This window comes from Urocitellus parryii, chromosome 3 (genome assembly GCF_045843805.1).
Source record: "Urocitellus parryii isolate mUroPar1 chromosome 3, mUroPar1.hap1, whole genome shotgun sequence".
Classification (NCBI taxonomy): Eukaryota; Metazoa; Chordata; class Mammalia; order Rodentia; family Sciuridae; genus Urocitellus; species Urocitellus parryii.
In genome coordinates, this window is record NC_135533.1 from 67503256 (window position 1) to 67519551 (window position 16296).

The 16296-nt window shown below is 36.9% G+C and overlaps 1 protein-coding gene across 1 annotated transcript in view; it reads left to right on the forward strand.

The window, feature by feature from the left end:
- Positions 1-13907: 13907 nt before the first annotated feature.
- The window catches only part of Grm3 (glutamate metabotropic receptor 3), an 85500-nt gene continuing 83111 nt past the window's right edge, over positions 13908-16296 (forward strand). Inside the window, exon 1 of the mRNA XM_026414570.2 lies at positions 13908-14375. Coding sequence (XP_026270355.1) covers positions 13908-14375 — 468 coding nt within the window. The remainder of the gene's footprint in view (positions 14376-16296) is intronic.

Below are 16296 nucleotides of genomic sequence, written 5' to 3' on the forward strand. Positions count from 1 at the left end.
AAGCTCTTTGTAGTTAAGGCCCCTAATGCCTGTGGCAATGAAGATGAAGTCAGAGACAGTTTGGCTGGTACAACCTTAGGGAATATTCTGCTTTTGGCACAGGAGTCCATTTATGTCTTAGCCCAGACTGACTCAGAACAAGAAGTTCCCAGTGCCCCCGCAGCAAAACTCTGTACAATAGGAGTGGATCAAAGGAGCAGGGATGAAAACATTTTCTAAAGAAATAGAATAAATTAAATTGCTGTGAGCACCTTGAAACTTTTCTTTGTGTGTGTGTTGGCGGGGGTGGGGGGGGTGTCTCTTTCCATCTGCTCCTGGCATTTTATGATATTAAGCACCCATTAAACACCGAAAAATCCAGAATTTACTGAACACTTTGGAGCTTAGGTCCCCCTGGCATCATTCAGGCAACCAGCAATTTCTCAGGATCACATCTTCCAGAGAGGAGCTGCAGAATTATCACCAGGTGGTGATAATTCACTAAATGAAGAAATAAAGGCTAGATGGTTAGGGTTGTCCAGCCCTGGAACAATAGTGACTTTGGACTATCTCGATTATGTGATAAGTTCAGAATACCCCTCCTAATTTCAACAAAGCTACTGGCAATTATCCTCACTACCACAAATTCTAATAATAGCTAATAGTTATGGAGCTATTATCTATTACTTCATTTAAAAATAATCTCAGGCAATAGATATTACTGTTGTCTTCACTTTACACACATGTAAGACAAGGAACAGAGATACAGCCAGATCATGGGGTCATAAAGTAGATTTAAACCATTGACTACAGAGCATGTATTCTCAAGTAGTAGTTTTTCAACAGAGATTGTAACTCAGTGGTAGAGTGCTTGCATAGTAGGGTTAGGCCCTGGGTTTAATTCTTAGCACCACAAAAATAAATAAATTGAAAGTTAAAGAAGTGCCTTTTGAAGTATTTATTTCATTTTTTTACCATGACCCAGTGAGAAATTATTTCACAATTTAACACAGAACAAATAGTTATATACAGACATATAGATGCCTAAAGAAGATTTTAGAAAACAATATTCGTCCTTTCTACATAAATGTTTTAGTTAAATATTTCTATATTATCAGTATTTCCTTTAAAATGTTCATTGTGATTTACTAATATAGATCATGATGCATAAATAGGGTGCAGAAATTTGATCTGCAGTAGAAAAGCACTGTTCTAAGGTGCTATGCTATATTGCTTTCTCAGGATCTTCCTATTTGATTCTCTAGGAATGGAATTTAAGGGCATACTATGTAATTAACCACTAGTAACTGTTTAACACCCAGATCTTGGGAACTGTAGGGGGACTGATTTTTAGCAACTGTTAATTTTTGTGACATAAATATTCCCATCATAGCCAGTTGTTTGCTCCCAACACAATGCCACCAAATACAGATTTAGGAAGAGATACACATTATTGACTCTTGAGAGCTTGCCCCAGCTGATTGTGGCACAAGAATGATTTGCCCCAGAATTTTTCAGCAAAGCAGAATTGAAAAACATTTATTTAAGGTCATTTTAATAACCAGAATAGCCTCGCCTTGCCAGAAATAACTTTTAATGGTATTTAATCACCTACTTGATGAAGTATGATTTTAATCTGAAATCTTATAGAAGTTGGCTTATATTTAAGCACAGAGTTCATAGGTGCTATGACTTGAAAACATTTTAAAAACCCCTATTCTTAACTATCTGTACTCTAAGATATCTAAAATTCCATGAATAAAATGTTTCTCTAACTTTTAAGCCAGTATTTGGTCCACTTAAAAGTTGATTATCCCTGAATGGGTAAAAAATAAATTTGCATTTCTGTGATGAAAACTAATTGCTTACTATATAAGATGATTTTTCATCTGTTTTTTTTTTTTTTGTTGTTGTTGTTACTATAAGAGAATTCCTGAGACTGGGTAATTTATAAAGAAAGCAGTTTGGGCTCACAATTCTGGAGGCTGGAAAGTCTAAGATCCAGTGGCCACATCTGGAGAGAGCTATGTGCTGCATCAACTCACTGGAAAGCAAAAGGGCAAGTGGGTACATGTGGAGATAAAGCAAAAGAAATGACCTGACCTATGAAAAGTAACACAAATGAGAAATTATAACTCTGATATCAGCATAAAGGATGATGTTGGAGTACTATATTTTAGAAAGACCCATCATAAATAAGGTAGCACATTAGGAGCCATCATGAAGCCTGGGACCATCTAAGAGTTACAATAGCATCAGGAATCTACAGAAAGGCATAACTAGGAAAACAGTTGTGGAATTAAAAAAAATTATCAATGAAGAATAATTATAGTTTTAGCACGTACTATGTGCTCAATAAACTTTACTCTCATTAATAGAAAGGGACTGGGAAAGCAGAGAAATGCTATTTTGGAATCACTTAGAGGAAAGTTACAAAAAATTTTCAAACTGACTTAAGTTTAAAAAAAGGAATTTATTCTCTTATGTAACCAGGAAATCTTAGCTGGATTAAGCAGCATATATAATATTGTTAGGTATTACCATTTTCTCATAACTTGGCTCTCCATTTCTCTGAGTTTATTCTCAGAAAAGCTCTTGTCTCATGATGGTATGATCGCCAAAAACAGCTCCCAAGTTTATGTCCATTCTTCTGAGCGTCTGAAAGAAATTACCCTAATGGTTCTTTAATTTTTTTCTTACATTAGCCTGGTTGATGATAATTTAACCATAGGCTCATCCCTGAAGCAGTGGCTACACCTAGACACTCTGGATATTCAGGTATGTCACAAGCTACCTGTCAAGCCCCAAGAGTGGATTTGCCTCACCTTAGAAGCATATGTTTTGGTTCCCAATGGAAAACTATACTGTAGCTTCCAGAAAAATGAATAATAGATTCCAATCAGTCAGACTACAAAGGGAAAACCAGTTGTGTTTCAGCTAATGAGGATTTTGCTTAAAAGTAAAACTTTCCCCAAATCTCCAACATCATATCCAGCAAGTCAATTCAGGGCTAGTATTCAAAAGGCATAACAACCAATAGCAAGTAGATAAAACGGAGAGGACCCATAACCTTGAAGTTGGAATCCAAAGATACTAGTGTGCCTGAATTTTTTTTTTTTTTAAAGAGAGAGTGAGAGAGGAGAGAGGAAGAGAGAGAGAGAGAGAGAGAGAGAGAGAGAGAGAGAGAGAGAGAGAATTTTTAATATTTATTTTTTAGTTCTCGGCGGACACAACATCTTTGTTGGTATGTGGTGCTGAGGATCGAACCCGGGCCGCACGCATGCCAGGCGAGCGCGCTACCGCTTGAGCCACATCCCCAGCCCCGAAGTGTGCCTGAATTTAATACTTGAATTTCCAGATCATGAAGAAATTCAAGGTGTAGGTGAGAGGTTCTGGAGGACACAAGAGGCATAAGAACAGCCAGAAAAGTGGAGGAATGCTCCAAGGACTTGGAGGATTGGCCATTTGCCAACTTGACAGAAGTATTCCAACATATGAACAAGTAGTACAATTGTACAGTGTGTACCAGCTAGATTTCAGCCTTGATTCAATGTAACAGTAGCTATAAAATTAAAGAAGGATGTGGTATTAAATGCTACATTCAGAAGCAAATATTTTGAATTATGATATCATTCCTTTAACAGAAGGACTCTAGAAGGCCCCAAAGAGTTTCTAACAGGAAATATTCAAACCTATACATATAGAAAGAATAAAATCTAACAACAAAATTGCCAAAATGGTAATGGAACTCATCTTTTCTTACTGTTTTTTTATTTCAGAAAATTTAGTTTCCATGAAACTATTCTAACAATGCTTAGTGACTAAACTCACAGATATTCTTCAGTATTTATCCACACATCAAACATTTCAGTGATCTTCATTCCTTCTTATAGGTTTGGTTTTTCTTTGATGTTCTTTTCTGTTAGTTTGATGCAATTCCTTTAGCATTTTTCATAATGTAACTCTCAGCTTTAGTTGCCTAAAATAGATCTTTGTTTCTATAAATAGATCTTTGTTTCTATATATATATATCTTTGTTTATAAATATATATATATATATCTTTGTTTATAAATATATATATATATATATATATATATATATATATATATATATATATATACTGAACTATAGATCAGGAAATAGAATTATGTGATGCTTGATCATTTTCCCCCCTTAGAACTTTAAAGATGTCCTCCCATTGGATTACGGCTACCATTGATTCTGTTAATAAGTTGATTGCCATTCATATTGTTTTTGTGCATATGTGTTGTTTTACCCTGAATGTTTCCTAAGTTTTCCCTTTACCTTTTATGTTATCAACTTAACTTCGATTTGCAAATAAATTATTTTATTTGTAGTTATCCTGCTTAGGGTTTGATGATTTTCTTGGTATTATAGTCTTGTTAACAACCAAATTTGGGGAATTTTTATGTATTGTTTCTTCAAAAAAATTTTTCCTTCCATATTCTCTCCTCTCCTTCTGAAATTCTGATACACTTAAATTAGACTACTTAATATTTCTAAGCAAAAAACTGAAGCTTTGTTCAATTTGTTCTCAATCTTTTTTTCTCTCTGGTCAGACTGGATACTTTTTCTTATTAAATATATCTTCTAAGTTCATTATTTTGCCAGCTCTAATCTGTTATCTTCCTCCCATGAAATTCTTGTTTTAGATATTTTACTTTTGAGTTCAAGAATTATAGTACAATGTTTTTTGTAGTTTCCCCTTTCTGCTGAGTTTATTTAAGTGTTTTAGCATTTGTAATAGTCAATTTAAAGTCCTCATGTATTGATTACAAATTGTGAGTCATTTCAGGGCTTATTGCTAATGGTGTTTTCTCTCTTTGGGTGACACTATTTTATTTTCCTATATATCAAAGAATTTTTATTGCATGTTAGTCACTATGAAAGATATGTTTGTAGGCAGTTTAATTATGTCATTTTCCTTTAAGAGTTTTGAGTTTTGTTTTAGGCGATAAGTAAACAATAGGTGGATCATTTTAGTTTTGTTAGATTAGTTTTAGTCTTTATTAGGGCAAGTCTGCTCTGTACTTCTTCCTATGACATGCCCTTTATTCCAGAGCTTAGCCTTCATAGAGTACTGCCTTTCTGGGGTTTTAATAAAAAGTATAAAGTTGCCTAGTTTGATCTCTGCCTTCCAGCTGGGTTGGGTCTCTCACATCACTCAGATATGCAGTCAAAACTCCATATTCATATGTTCTCCATCTGTGCATTCCACCAGTTACATTTACAAAATAGGAAAAATTTCTAGAAAATTCCAAAAAGCAAAATTTGAATTTACCACATGTTGAGCATGAATCTGAACCCACATGAGTGACATGAAACATAGACATACTCTGCTGTAGCCTCCTGGCAGTTCACAGATCCACAGTCTCTCTCCAGATTCATTGTTTCAGCACTATTTCTTTCTTATCTCTGTTATGTACTATGATTGGTGTGTCTGTAATGAACACATGCAGACATTGATTTCATAAACAATACAATATAACAACTATTTTCATAGCACTTATATTGTACAAGGTATTATAAATAATATAGAGATTATCTGAAGTCTATGGAAAGATACAGGTAGGTTAGGTGTAAATACTAGACCATTTTATTTAAGAAACTTAAACATTTGAGGATTTTATTATTTACAGGGAATATTAGAACCAAGTCCCTTCAGGTGCTGAGGCACAATTGTACACAGACTCTGATATCAACATTTATCCTCAACCCTAATGCAGACAGGTGCTATCTGCCAGATCTCACCGAGTCATGCCAAATACCAGCCAAATACTTGCACCACTCCATCTCCACTCAGCTCTCTGCTCTGAAAGTTGCAATCACTTTAATAGCCCAGACTCTCATCTTTTATTTGTTTAGGCCAGTAAGACTGCCACTGCTTCAGGGTAGGAAGTGTCCCCATGCGTAATACTAAAGAAATCAGAGGGTAATTATGGGAGATTCATTGGGTGATTCTCTTGGTAATCATAGTTTGTTTATATATTTTGTTCAATTTTATAGCTATTTCCAGCAGAATGGCAAATCCAATACCAGTTACTATGACATAGCAATAAGCAGAAGCTACAGACATTCTGAAGATATCATTTGGTACCAGGCAAAGATGGTGCTTTTTTAAACATTTTAACCAATCATGCACTAAAGAAAATTTGAAAGTCAGGGGTGATACTTTGGTGGAAATATGTGCATGTTTTCTTTTGTGGACTTGGGCAATAATGCTGAAGTTTACCTAAACGCTAATCCTAGTTATATGCTTACAACTTACAGTCACCTTGAACAATTTGTTCTACTTTCTTTTCCTCTCTTTCTCACCTTAACAACAAATAATGTAATTCGTTCTCACCAGAATCAGTAAGAGTCAATTTTCTGTGAGAACACTTCATAATCATGCAAGAATAGGAACTGTATATTCCTAGGTATCATTAATAATGGCCATTTGATGGGCCATATTGCCCATCGGAAAAGAATCCTATAAAGGTATTCCTCCATTTCACCCCTTCACCATTTTGTCCAGAAGCAAAGGGAAAGCTTTTGACAAACCTAGTTTCTAAACTCTCTGTTCATGCTGACAAACCTGTAACTTCTATTAGACTTGGCAGCTTCTAAGAGAATGAGAACAAAGGTAAACCACAGGGAGTTTAGGGAGGCTCCAACTCAAAGATTTGTACTGGGGTTAAGAAACTTGAGGATATTAAAAAAAAAAAAAAAAAAAAAACAGGATAAATAGTAACACACAACATGTGTGCACAAACACACACACACAAGAGAATATACTGTGCACTTTGATGTTTAGGGAAATAAAGATTTACTTTGAAGAGAAGTGAGCATATCTTTCATGTATTTTTATAGTGAGTGACCCAACCAAGTTCCTATTGATTAGAATTATATAAGAGCCAAAATTTAGCACAACTATAAATCTGTTTGCCTACATCATAAAGACACTTTCCTCTAAATTCAAAAGATAAAGGAAAACAATGTGTGATTTTTAAGTTTTAAATTTTATTTTGGTCCAAGGCCAAATAGCAAAATGGGCCTCTCTAAGAAACATCAATATTCCTTTTTTGGCTCCATTATCTCATCTGGCAGTATTGTCCTCCTCAGTGTAGTCCTCTAGAGTTCTTGGGCCACTTTCATCTTCTCTATGAATAAAATAGTCTCACAGGAAAGGGTCTCCTCAAAGAATTCCCACTATTCAACCTAATTTCTTAGTTATTTAAAGTGTTATATACATTATAGAATTTCAAACAGCCTTAAATTCAAACAGAGGAAAAGCTAAGCTCTTCGCCCTAACTTCAAATCTTAGTCTTTAGGCCTGGTCCACACCATGCTATTCTGCCCATCCTTCATACTTTCAATGGACTTTACCTTTCATTAGATGCATTACTCTTTTTAATTTTTACTATTATTTATTTTTGTGGTGCTGGAGTTTGCACCTAAGGCCTCACACATGCTACGCAACTCCTTTCCCCCTGAGCTATATCACCAGCCCTGGTGCATTACTTTATATTCCTTCCAATCGCTGTCGGATCAACAATATGTATTTTATTTCTAGTTTCTCCAAATGCTCTCAACTTTCCAAGTTTTAGTTATACATTTCTTCCTCTAAAAAATTGACCAACTGTTCAATATTAAAATGTCAGGTCATTTTAATATTACAGATTTCTCTGTAATATTTTAATATTTTAATATTACAGATTTCTCTGTAATATCATTTTAAAAATGACCTTCTTTGAGTGATTTTCTTCATTCTCTGAATGGGCTTTCCATATTATTTTTCAAATCTCTTGATCAGACTCTCTCAAAAACTTAAATGCTACTTGGAATTTATCATGTACCCAACATTTGACAACTGAGTATGAGACACTGTGGGAAACACAAAGCATTTAATACATTGTCCTTGGTCTATAGTGTCTTACCATCTAACAGGAACAATTTTCAATGTAAGAAAAAAACAGTGCAAATAAAGCATAAAACAAAATATGATCCCCACGACAAATACAGCAGGGTATGAAGTAATGCATCAAATGGAGGGACACCTCACAGTTGGAAAAATGAGGAAGGTTAAAAAGATCTGCTAAAAGTGATTGAGTTTCAAACAGTCAGCTATTCATAATAGCTTCTTAAATGTGTCCAGGAAAAAAAATATACCTTTTTTCTTAGTAAGAATTGAGGAATTAAAATCATGTAATGATTTATTCTATCATTAAAAATAGAGGTGCAACAAAGCCCCTATTTATTCAGTTGAAAATGGCAGTCTAAGAGCAATGGTTATGCCCTTTGTTGCCTATAATTCTGACAGTTAATAAATTATAAAGTCACACTCATATTATATATGATAGGAATAAGCTCAACTTTGCTCCAGATGGTTGAGTGAGCAGATTTTGAGCACACTCAGAAATGCTTCAGCAACTTAAAGATCTATTTCCAGGAAAAAAGGAACATGGTTTCTGACATTATCTATCCCAAATAGACCCTCTCTCTTTTCCCTGGATAACTACTTATTCATTAAGTTGAAGTGGATTTTGTTTCCAACACTAAGTCCCTGAGCAAAGTCAAGAGAGGAAGAAAAATACATGTTAGCATATGCAGAATATAGAAATGTTTCCTGCCCCCATATTCCAGGGGTTATGGTCACAGCAAACTTCTGAGATTCTATTAGTGCACTGATTAATAAAACACTGGTGAGCAGGGCTACACATGCTTGTTTATAGTGACACACCACTCTTCATCCCTGAATGGAGAACTTTGACTGTAGAGCTGCAATTCTCCAGCTGCATATGAATGTGGCTGCAGGAGGGAGTCTGTTTATCTGGGGAATGTGCTGCCAACTGATTTATAGTGAAAGGAACCTGAAAAGAAGTGGTTGTTGCCCTTTTCCACAATCCCATAAGCTTTTACACAGACATAAACAATGGCATTGAATTAGGCATATTTGTCTATTTTTTTAATGCTAAATTTTAATTTTTTCTACTTTCAGTTTCTTAGGGCTTCATTTTAAATACTACTAAATATTTCTAAATTATGTATAGTCCTGCAGTCTTAATCATTATAAATTCTACTTTAAGGAAAAAGGTAAATAAGAAAATACTAAGACAGTATAGTTAAATATTACTCTAATTGATTTTTGATTTGTAATTCTGTAAGACTACATTAAACTTTACTTGAAGATAGCCCTGTCAGAAGGCTTAAAAAATATGTTACATGACATTGTTATCAGTCATAATAACAATGTTTTATAGCCAACATATCTAGTTTTTTTAATATTTATTTTTTAGTTATAGGTGGACACAATATTTTGATTTATTTTATTTTTATGTGGTGCTGAGGATTGAACCCAGTGCTTCATGTAGGGTAAGCAAATGTTCTACCTCTGAGCCACAATCCCAGCCCCAAGCATATCTAATTTCTAAATTTATTTAATATATGTTGTATGAATGGATTGCTTTTTTAGTCAAGCTCTTAATAACAGTAAATCCATGGTATACTTACTTGCAAGTATTTAAAAAATCAGGGAATTATTTGAACAATTTTCCATCACTTTATATAAAAAATGTCTAAGCATTTAGAATGTTATTTAACATTAGGAATAATGCTTATTTGTCTATAATTGAAGTATATATTCTTGGTATCTAGCTCATGGCCTAGCACACATATAGGAGGAATTAAATAAATATTTGATGAATGAATGTATCTCTGAGGCTTTGAAATAAGATATTATGCATTTTTTTTAATTTAGTATTCTCCTGACCAAAATCACAGATGTAAATGTAGGCCAGTTCTCAGCCATATACCTTGTAACTTCACAGGAAGTTAACCTCAAATGCAATTTCCAAAATCAGAGGAAGAATTTTCTTTTCCATGTATACAAGTTGAAAACCCTTATCAGAAATGGTTGAAACTAGAATTGTTCAGATTTCCGATTTTTAAAATTTATTATACGTATAATATATACAAAACAAGATCTCTTCAGAATAGGACCCAAATCTAAACATGAAATTCCTTTATGTTTCACATACACCTTACACATGTACCCTGAAAGTAATTTTACACAATGTTTAGTGTGCCTGCATTTTGAGTGTGGCCCATTTCATGTGGTCAGGTTTGTAATTTTCTTTTGTGCTACCATGTCAGATTTTGCAGGATATCACATTACAGATTTTCAGATTAAGGATGCTCAACTGCTACAATATTACTTTCTAAATATTTACCTGTTGGCACTCTCCATCAAAGAACACAATAAAGAAATATCATCTGGGGCAATTAGGTGTGTAATGAGATAAAAACAACCCATTTCCCTTCTTTAATCTCCCATTTCCCAAGCCAGGAATTAAATAGTAAAGAGTTATTTGCAGACATAATTATCATTGATATCTACTTTCAAGAAACATTTGTTGAATATCTTCTGGATTGCAGCCACTATGCCAGCTCCGAGGTATATAGAGATAAATAAACACAGCCCCCACCTGTAAGACAGATAGATCAATATATACTTCTACCATTACTGTAATGCAGCACTTAATTTGAAGTCTTCTTTGACTTAAGGCATTTTCCTAACAGAGAAATAAGCTTACTATGGACTATCAGGTCATTTTTACTCTATGAATAGTCAGAATAGTCAAACTTTCTTCATATTCAAGAGATGCCTATATTTTTAATAAACATACATGGTAAGCCCTGAGTTATTGACTTTCTTCCAGTTAACTTTTCTCTGTTATTAGGCAAATAAAACAATGATTTTGTAGAGCAATTTCTGCATCTTTATCATTAGCAATAATGATCAGTATCTTTTGCCTTCCATCCAAGGCTGTTTCACTTCAAAGGGAATTGTACATAAAGATCAAAGAGAGACCAGAAATTGATACAAGACCAAAAAAAAAAAAAAAAAAAAGTGAAAAAGTAAAAAAGGTGCTGCAGTATCAACTTCTTAAAAAATTATTATTATTAGACTTCCTGGTGCCCTGTGGCAGGAATCCTAGAGATGCCCTGAGTTAACATTGAGCATTCCAAGGACTGTAGCCGCCCTCACTGCCAAGATTCACACCTAAATAAATAAACAAAGCAAAGCCCAGCTGACTGTGTGTCTCCAGAAAACAACTCATCATTTGTTCCACATGAAAGGAACAGAAAGCAAGTGGAAAGCTGGGTTTTAAAGGGCACTGCTAACATGAGAAGGGAGAAATGTCAAAAATGTTGAAGTAAACAGTGGACTAGTACCTGTCTCAATTTTTTTCATTGAGAGTTTTTGTTCTTGGTACCTAAATAATCCTAAATGCTGTGACATTTCATTTATTCCCACGAGCACGTACAGGAAACAATATGAATTATAATGCAATAGCAGATAGCAGATATTTCTTGAAGGAGCTACAGCAGGAATATAAAGCAGGAAGTAAACAATTTAACTGGGGAAGAGAGAGGAAAGAATACTTAGACTTTCTTGGCAGAGACTTCTGTGTCCTACGTGACAAGTAGGTGTTTGCCAACAAATGAGTATAGAAGGGCATTCCTTGAAAAGGCAACAGCATGGGTGGGAGCAAGGGGTCATCAGCTCCTGAGCATCCACTGAAGTCTACACAATTCTATGCCTGGAACTTGGGATTTAAAGGCAGAGGGGTCACAAGGCTGATGGGCACAATGAGCAGTAAGGCTTGACAGCTGGCCAGGAACAAGCTCATGGAGCACTGAGAAATGCTTACAAGAAGTCAATTCTTAAACCTGTAGGCAAGGAAAGATCGGTAGAGTCTGACAGGAGACGGGCCACTCCAAGCAGTAATTAAGACTGTGCATTAGAGCGGCTCCTCCAATGGGACACTATTCAGATTGTTAACATTGGCTAATTCATCTGGGAATATACAAGTGGTGGTGTGGCTTCCAGGATCCTGATTGAGTCTGGAAGGAGCTAGGAGAGGCCCCTCCTTCATAAAGCCCCCAACAATATACAATCACACATAAAAGTAGGAGAAAAGACAAGCCAACTGGACCACACACTCAGGGACAGGTGGCTGCACCCTCTCAGGAGAATGCTCCAGAAATCACAGGCTGACACACCTCTCACATGACTCTGAAAACAGTAAGCACATTTCACCTTGCAGGAAGGAAGAAAGAGTGTGAACTGACCGAAAGTTTACTCTAGTGCTAGGGAGCTGGGTGTCTGAGAATACCATGGCTTCGTGGGTTCATGTGCACATGGAATTGGCCAGCTCCAGTGTTTTGGAAAGCTCCATGAGAAGACCCCAACTACTCTCAAAAACATGATCTTCACAGCACAGCTTAGCCTAATTCACAGTGGATACATACATTCTACCCTGTCCCAAGCTACAACCTACTTTGCAAACCCCAGCACTAGCACTTATTGCATACCTTGAAATGTGAGGGCCACACCAGGAACTGCCTGTGACACTGGCTACATGACCAGCAATCATACTTCATCATCTATAGCTGTACCATAAATTTAAAAATTGTACCTGAGAAAGGGATATCTTAATTCATAAAAACAGTGCTTCGTTGGGCTGCCAGCAGCTCTGTAGAATCTATTGCCATGATCCTGATAAGAGCCTGGCATCATGAGGATAGGGAAGAAGCAATGGCTTTGGTAGAGGTTAAACAGGCAGACTCTTCAGGGATTAGTGGCCAATAGGAAGAGGGTGGAAGAAGGTGAAATGGAGAGGATGCTGGAGTGTGGATTTTTGACTTGAGAGCCTGGACACAGAGAAGATCCATTCTCAGAGATAAGGGAGAGTTTATGACATGCGGACCTTGAGGTGTCCAAAGGATGTGTGGGTAAAACTGTTTAGCAAGCAGATGACCAAGGAATTTGGAACCCATTTAAGTGGGTGGTGAAACTATTAAAAAAAAATGAGCTAGACCAGCATAGGGAGTTGAGAGAAAGGGGGAGGGCAGCTGTTCAGCAATGGAATTTGAGATGTACCCAGAAATGAAGCATGAGAACAGAAATCTAGGAGTTGTAACATGTAGATAATAATCAAGATTTCCATAAAGCCCAGGTAAAATGAAGAGTAGAGTGGGTTTTTTTTTTTCAATGTAGAAACTAGTTTAATAGTAGCTTTTTCCAAAACCATTTTATTATAGCAGTGGGAACAGAATCTTTTATCTTTAAAAAAAAAAAAAAAACACTGAGAAGTTGCTAGGATTATAGGTGTGTACCATCTCACCTGGCTGAAGACAGAACATTGAATCCAGAGGGCTGAGAGCATCTAGGATGAGATGAAGCAGAGCAACACCACAAAGATTTCTTTGGAGAGCTCATGAATGAAGAGGGGAAGAGGGATGTGGTGGTAAAAGTGCTGACTTGGTAATTTAATTAATTTTAATTAATTTTGTGTTTTGTTTCCAAAGAGAAAGGCCAAGAGTCCACAAAAGGGGCAAGTTTACACATGAAGCTGAATGGGGATACAGGTTGCTGTCCTACCAAAATGAAAGTAAATGACTGAGTAGGGTACTGGACTTGGCATTAGAAGAAGAGTCTGAACCCTATCTCCAATCTAAGTACATTGGCCAAGTCACTTTACCTCTTTAGTCCTCTCCAGCCACTTCTGTGCGATGGGACCACTAAAGTCCACCCCATTATGTATTATGAGACCCAGTAGGCATACCTGTGGGAGAGTGTCTGGGCCATGGTGAAGTGTGTGTTTGCGTATGGCAATTGGAGTCATTAGTCCATCAAACTTCTGATGGGAGACCATCAATGTATGCATTGTTGCTTTCTTTACCATATTTGTTCATATAATTTTTATCTCTTTAGGAATTTGGTGACAGGCGCTGTTAGTCTGATCCTCCCTTACATGAAGGACAAGACAAAGATCCAGTTTGGAAATGAGAAAGGAGAACTAGCGGGCGACGTTGGCTCTATCTCTTGATATCTCCCAGAGGTGCAGAAAAAGGATTCATGAAGATGTGGACAAGACTTCAAGTTCTTACTTTAGCTTTATTTTCAAAGGGATTTTTACTCTCTTTAGGGGATCATAACTTTATGAGGAGGGAGATTAAAATAGAAGGTGACCTTGTTTTGGGGGGCCTATTTCCTATTAATGAAAAAGGCACTGGAACTGAAGACTGTGGGCGAATCAATGAAGATCGAGGGATCCAACGCCTGGAAGCTATGTTGTTTGCTATTGATGAAATCAACAAAGACAATTACCTTCTACCCGGAGTGAAGTTGGGTGTTCATATTCTGGATACATGCTCAAGGGATACCTATGCTTTAGAGCAATCACTGGAGTTTGTCAGGGCATCTTTGACTAAAGTGGATGAAGCTGAGTATATGTGTCCTGACGGATCATATGCCATTCAAGAAAATATCCCTCTGCTCATTGCAGGGGTCATTGGTGGCTCTTACAGCAGTGTTTCCATACAGGTAAGACTGGCATATATTCCTGCTAAAATCTGCGTCTCTTTGCTTTTATGTCTTGGGGAGAACAAAAGAAGGCTATCCTAATAATTTCATCGATGGATGATGTCATATTTCTATCAGTATTTGATAACACAGGTAGCTATTGCAGCATAACACAATGCCCTGAAATTCAATTGTTTGACCCAATTACTTATTAGTTTACAAGCCTGAAGTAATGACTTCACTCCTTTACAGTAAGCCAATGGAGACTGGGCTTAGCAGGGGGTGGTTTTGCCCAGGTTGTCTCTTAGAATCAATGCTCTAGCCCAAGGAAGTTTTCAGAGTGATGGCAGGGGTGTGAGGGAATGCAAACTCAACTGCATGCATAATTCCTCTTCAAGCCCCTGCTTGTGTCATATCTGCTAGTATCCCTTTAGCTGAAGCAATTCCACAGGGCTCAGGTCAGAGTCAAGAAGCAGGAAAGAATGGCCCGCCTACAGTAAATAATAGTGCTACATAATTCCATAAAATAGGAATTTGAAGCCATGGATAAAAGCAATCACAGGAAGGTACAATATCCCTGAACTCACACACATTTTTTACTAAAGCTTCATTTTGTTCAGACACAATATAAAGAATTTCTCAGTATATAAACTTTAAAATGTATGCAGAGAAGCCAGATAATTAACCCTCTCCCCAAAAAACAAAAAGACTTAGCACATAAAGTAGACACAAAGCTGATAAGTTGCCGTAGTCTGGCTGGGCACAAATCACTGAGCCACCACAAAGCACTTGTATGTTCAAACAGGAAACTTTATTGCCTGAACTCCACCAGCACTCCACGAACACTCTCGTGGAACTCCCCCCAACCCACCCACGCAGCCCTCTCCCGCACACCACACACACCGGAACTCCCTCCACCGGAACTTCACCAACCAACACTGAACTCCCCAGGAATCCCCAGAAGAACTCCAAAGTAGCTGGGGGGGGGGGCAGGCAGACAGCAGGGGTCTATATACAATTGAATACACAGCTTAACATAATCATCAACATCTTAATGGCTCGCTGGCATCACCTCTCAACCACTCCCATCTGGCAAAAATGCCATGCCTCATCCCGACTTGGCTGTGGCCCTCAACATCTCCCCCCTTCTGTTTAATTAAACAACAAGCAATGTGGCTTAGGGACCATGCCTGTCTTAGGTTGTCCAATACTACATACAGCTCTTACCCATTATCGGATGAGCTGACCTCAAGGCGTTAGCCTCCTGTCTTAGGTTGGTACCATTGCAATTGGATCTTACCCGTCATTGACTACCAGTCCAGCATATAGCCATACTTGTGGATAGGCCTTTGCACCATTGGGGGATGGTGAGGTTCTTTGCCTCACCTCTGTTGGCCCCCAAATTTGGCCTTTGCACCAGTGGGAGGGTGAGGCCCTCAACAATAACTGATTCTCAGGTTTTGTTAGAAAAAAAGAAACATTCAAATTCTTGCAGTGCTTATGTACATGATTATAGAATTTAGAGACAGAACAGAACTGAGAAATCATCCAGCTCAACCTTCTCATTTTCCCAATTCCCAAAGAGATGTTGGTCTCAAGAAAACTCCCATTGGTAGGAAGCACAAAATCTAGAATTCAGATCTTTTGCACTTTTCTGCTTTTTCAGCTACCACATGTGATTTCAGTGTTACTTAAAGTTCAATTTGTTTTCTGGTGAGAACACTATTGTCACAGTATTAAAAGTCCATGATTCTAAGAGTAATACACTTTGCCTCCTACCAAATTACTGTAATCAAAGCCCAAGCATTAAAGATACTCATATTGTCTTTGTATGTCACAAACCCATTTCAAGTGGCTCTATTTGCATTGGAATAGCCTTATTTCTATATCCCAGATTTGCAGCACTTAAAATTCTACGTGTTATTCTGTGCTGCTCTAAATG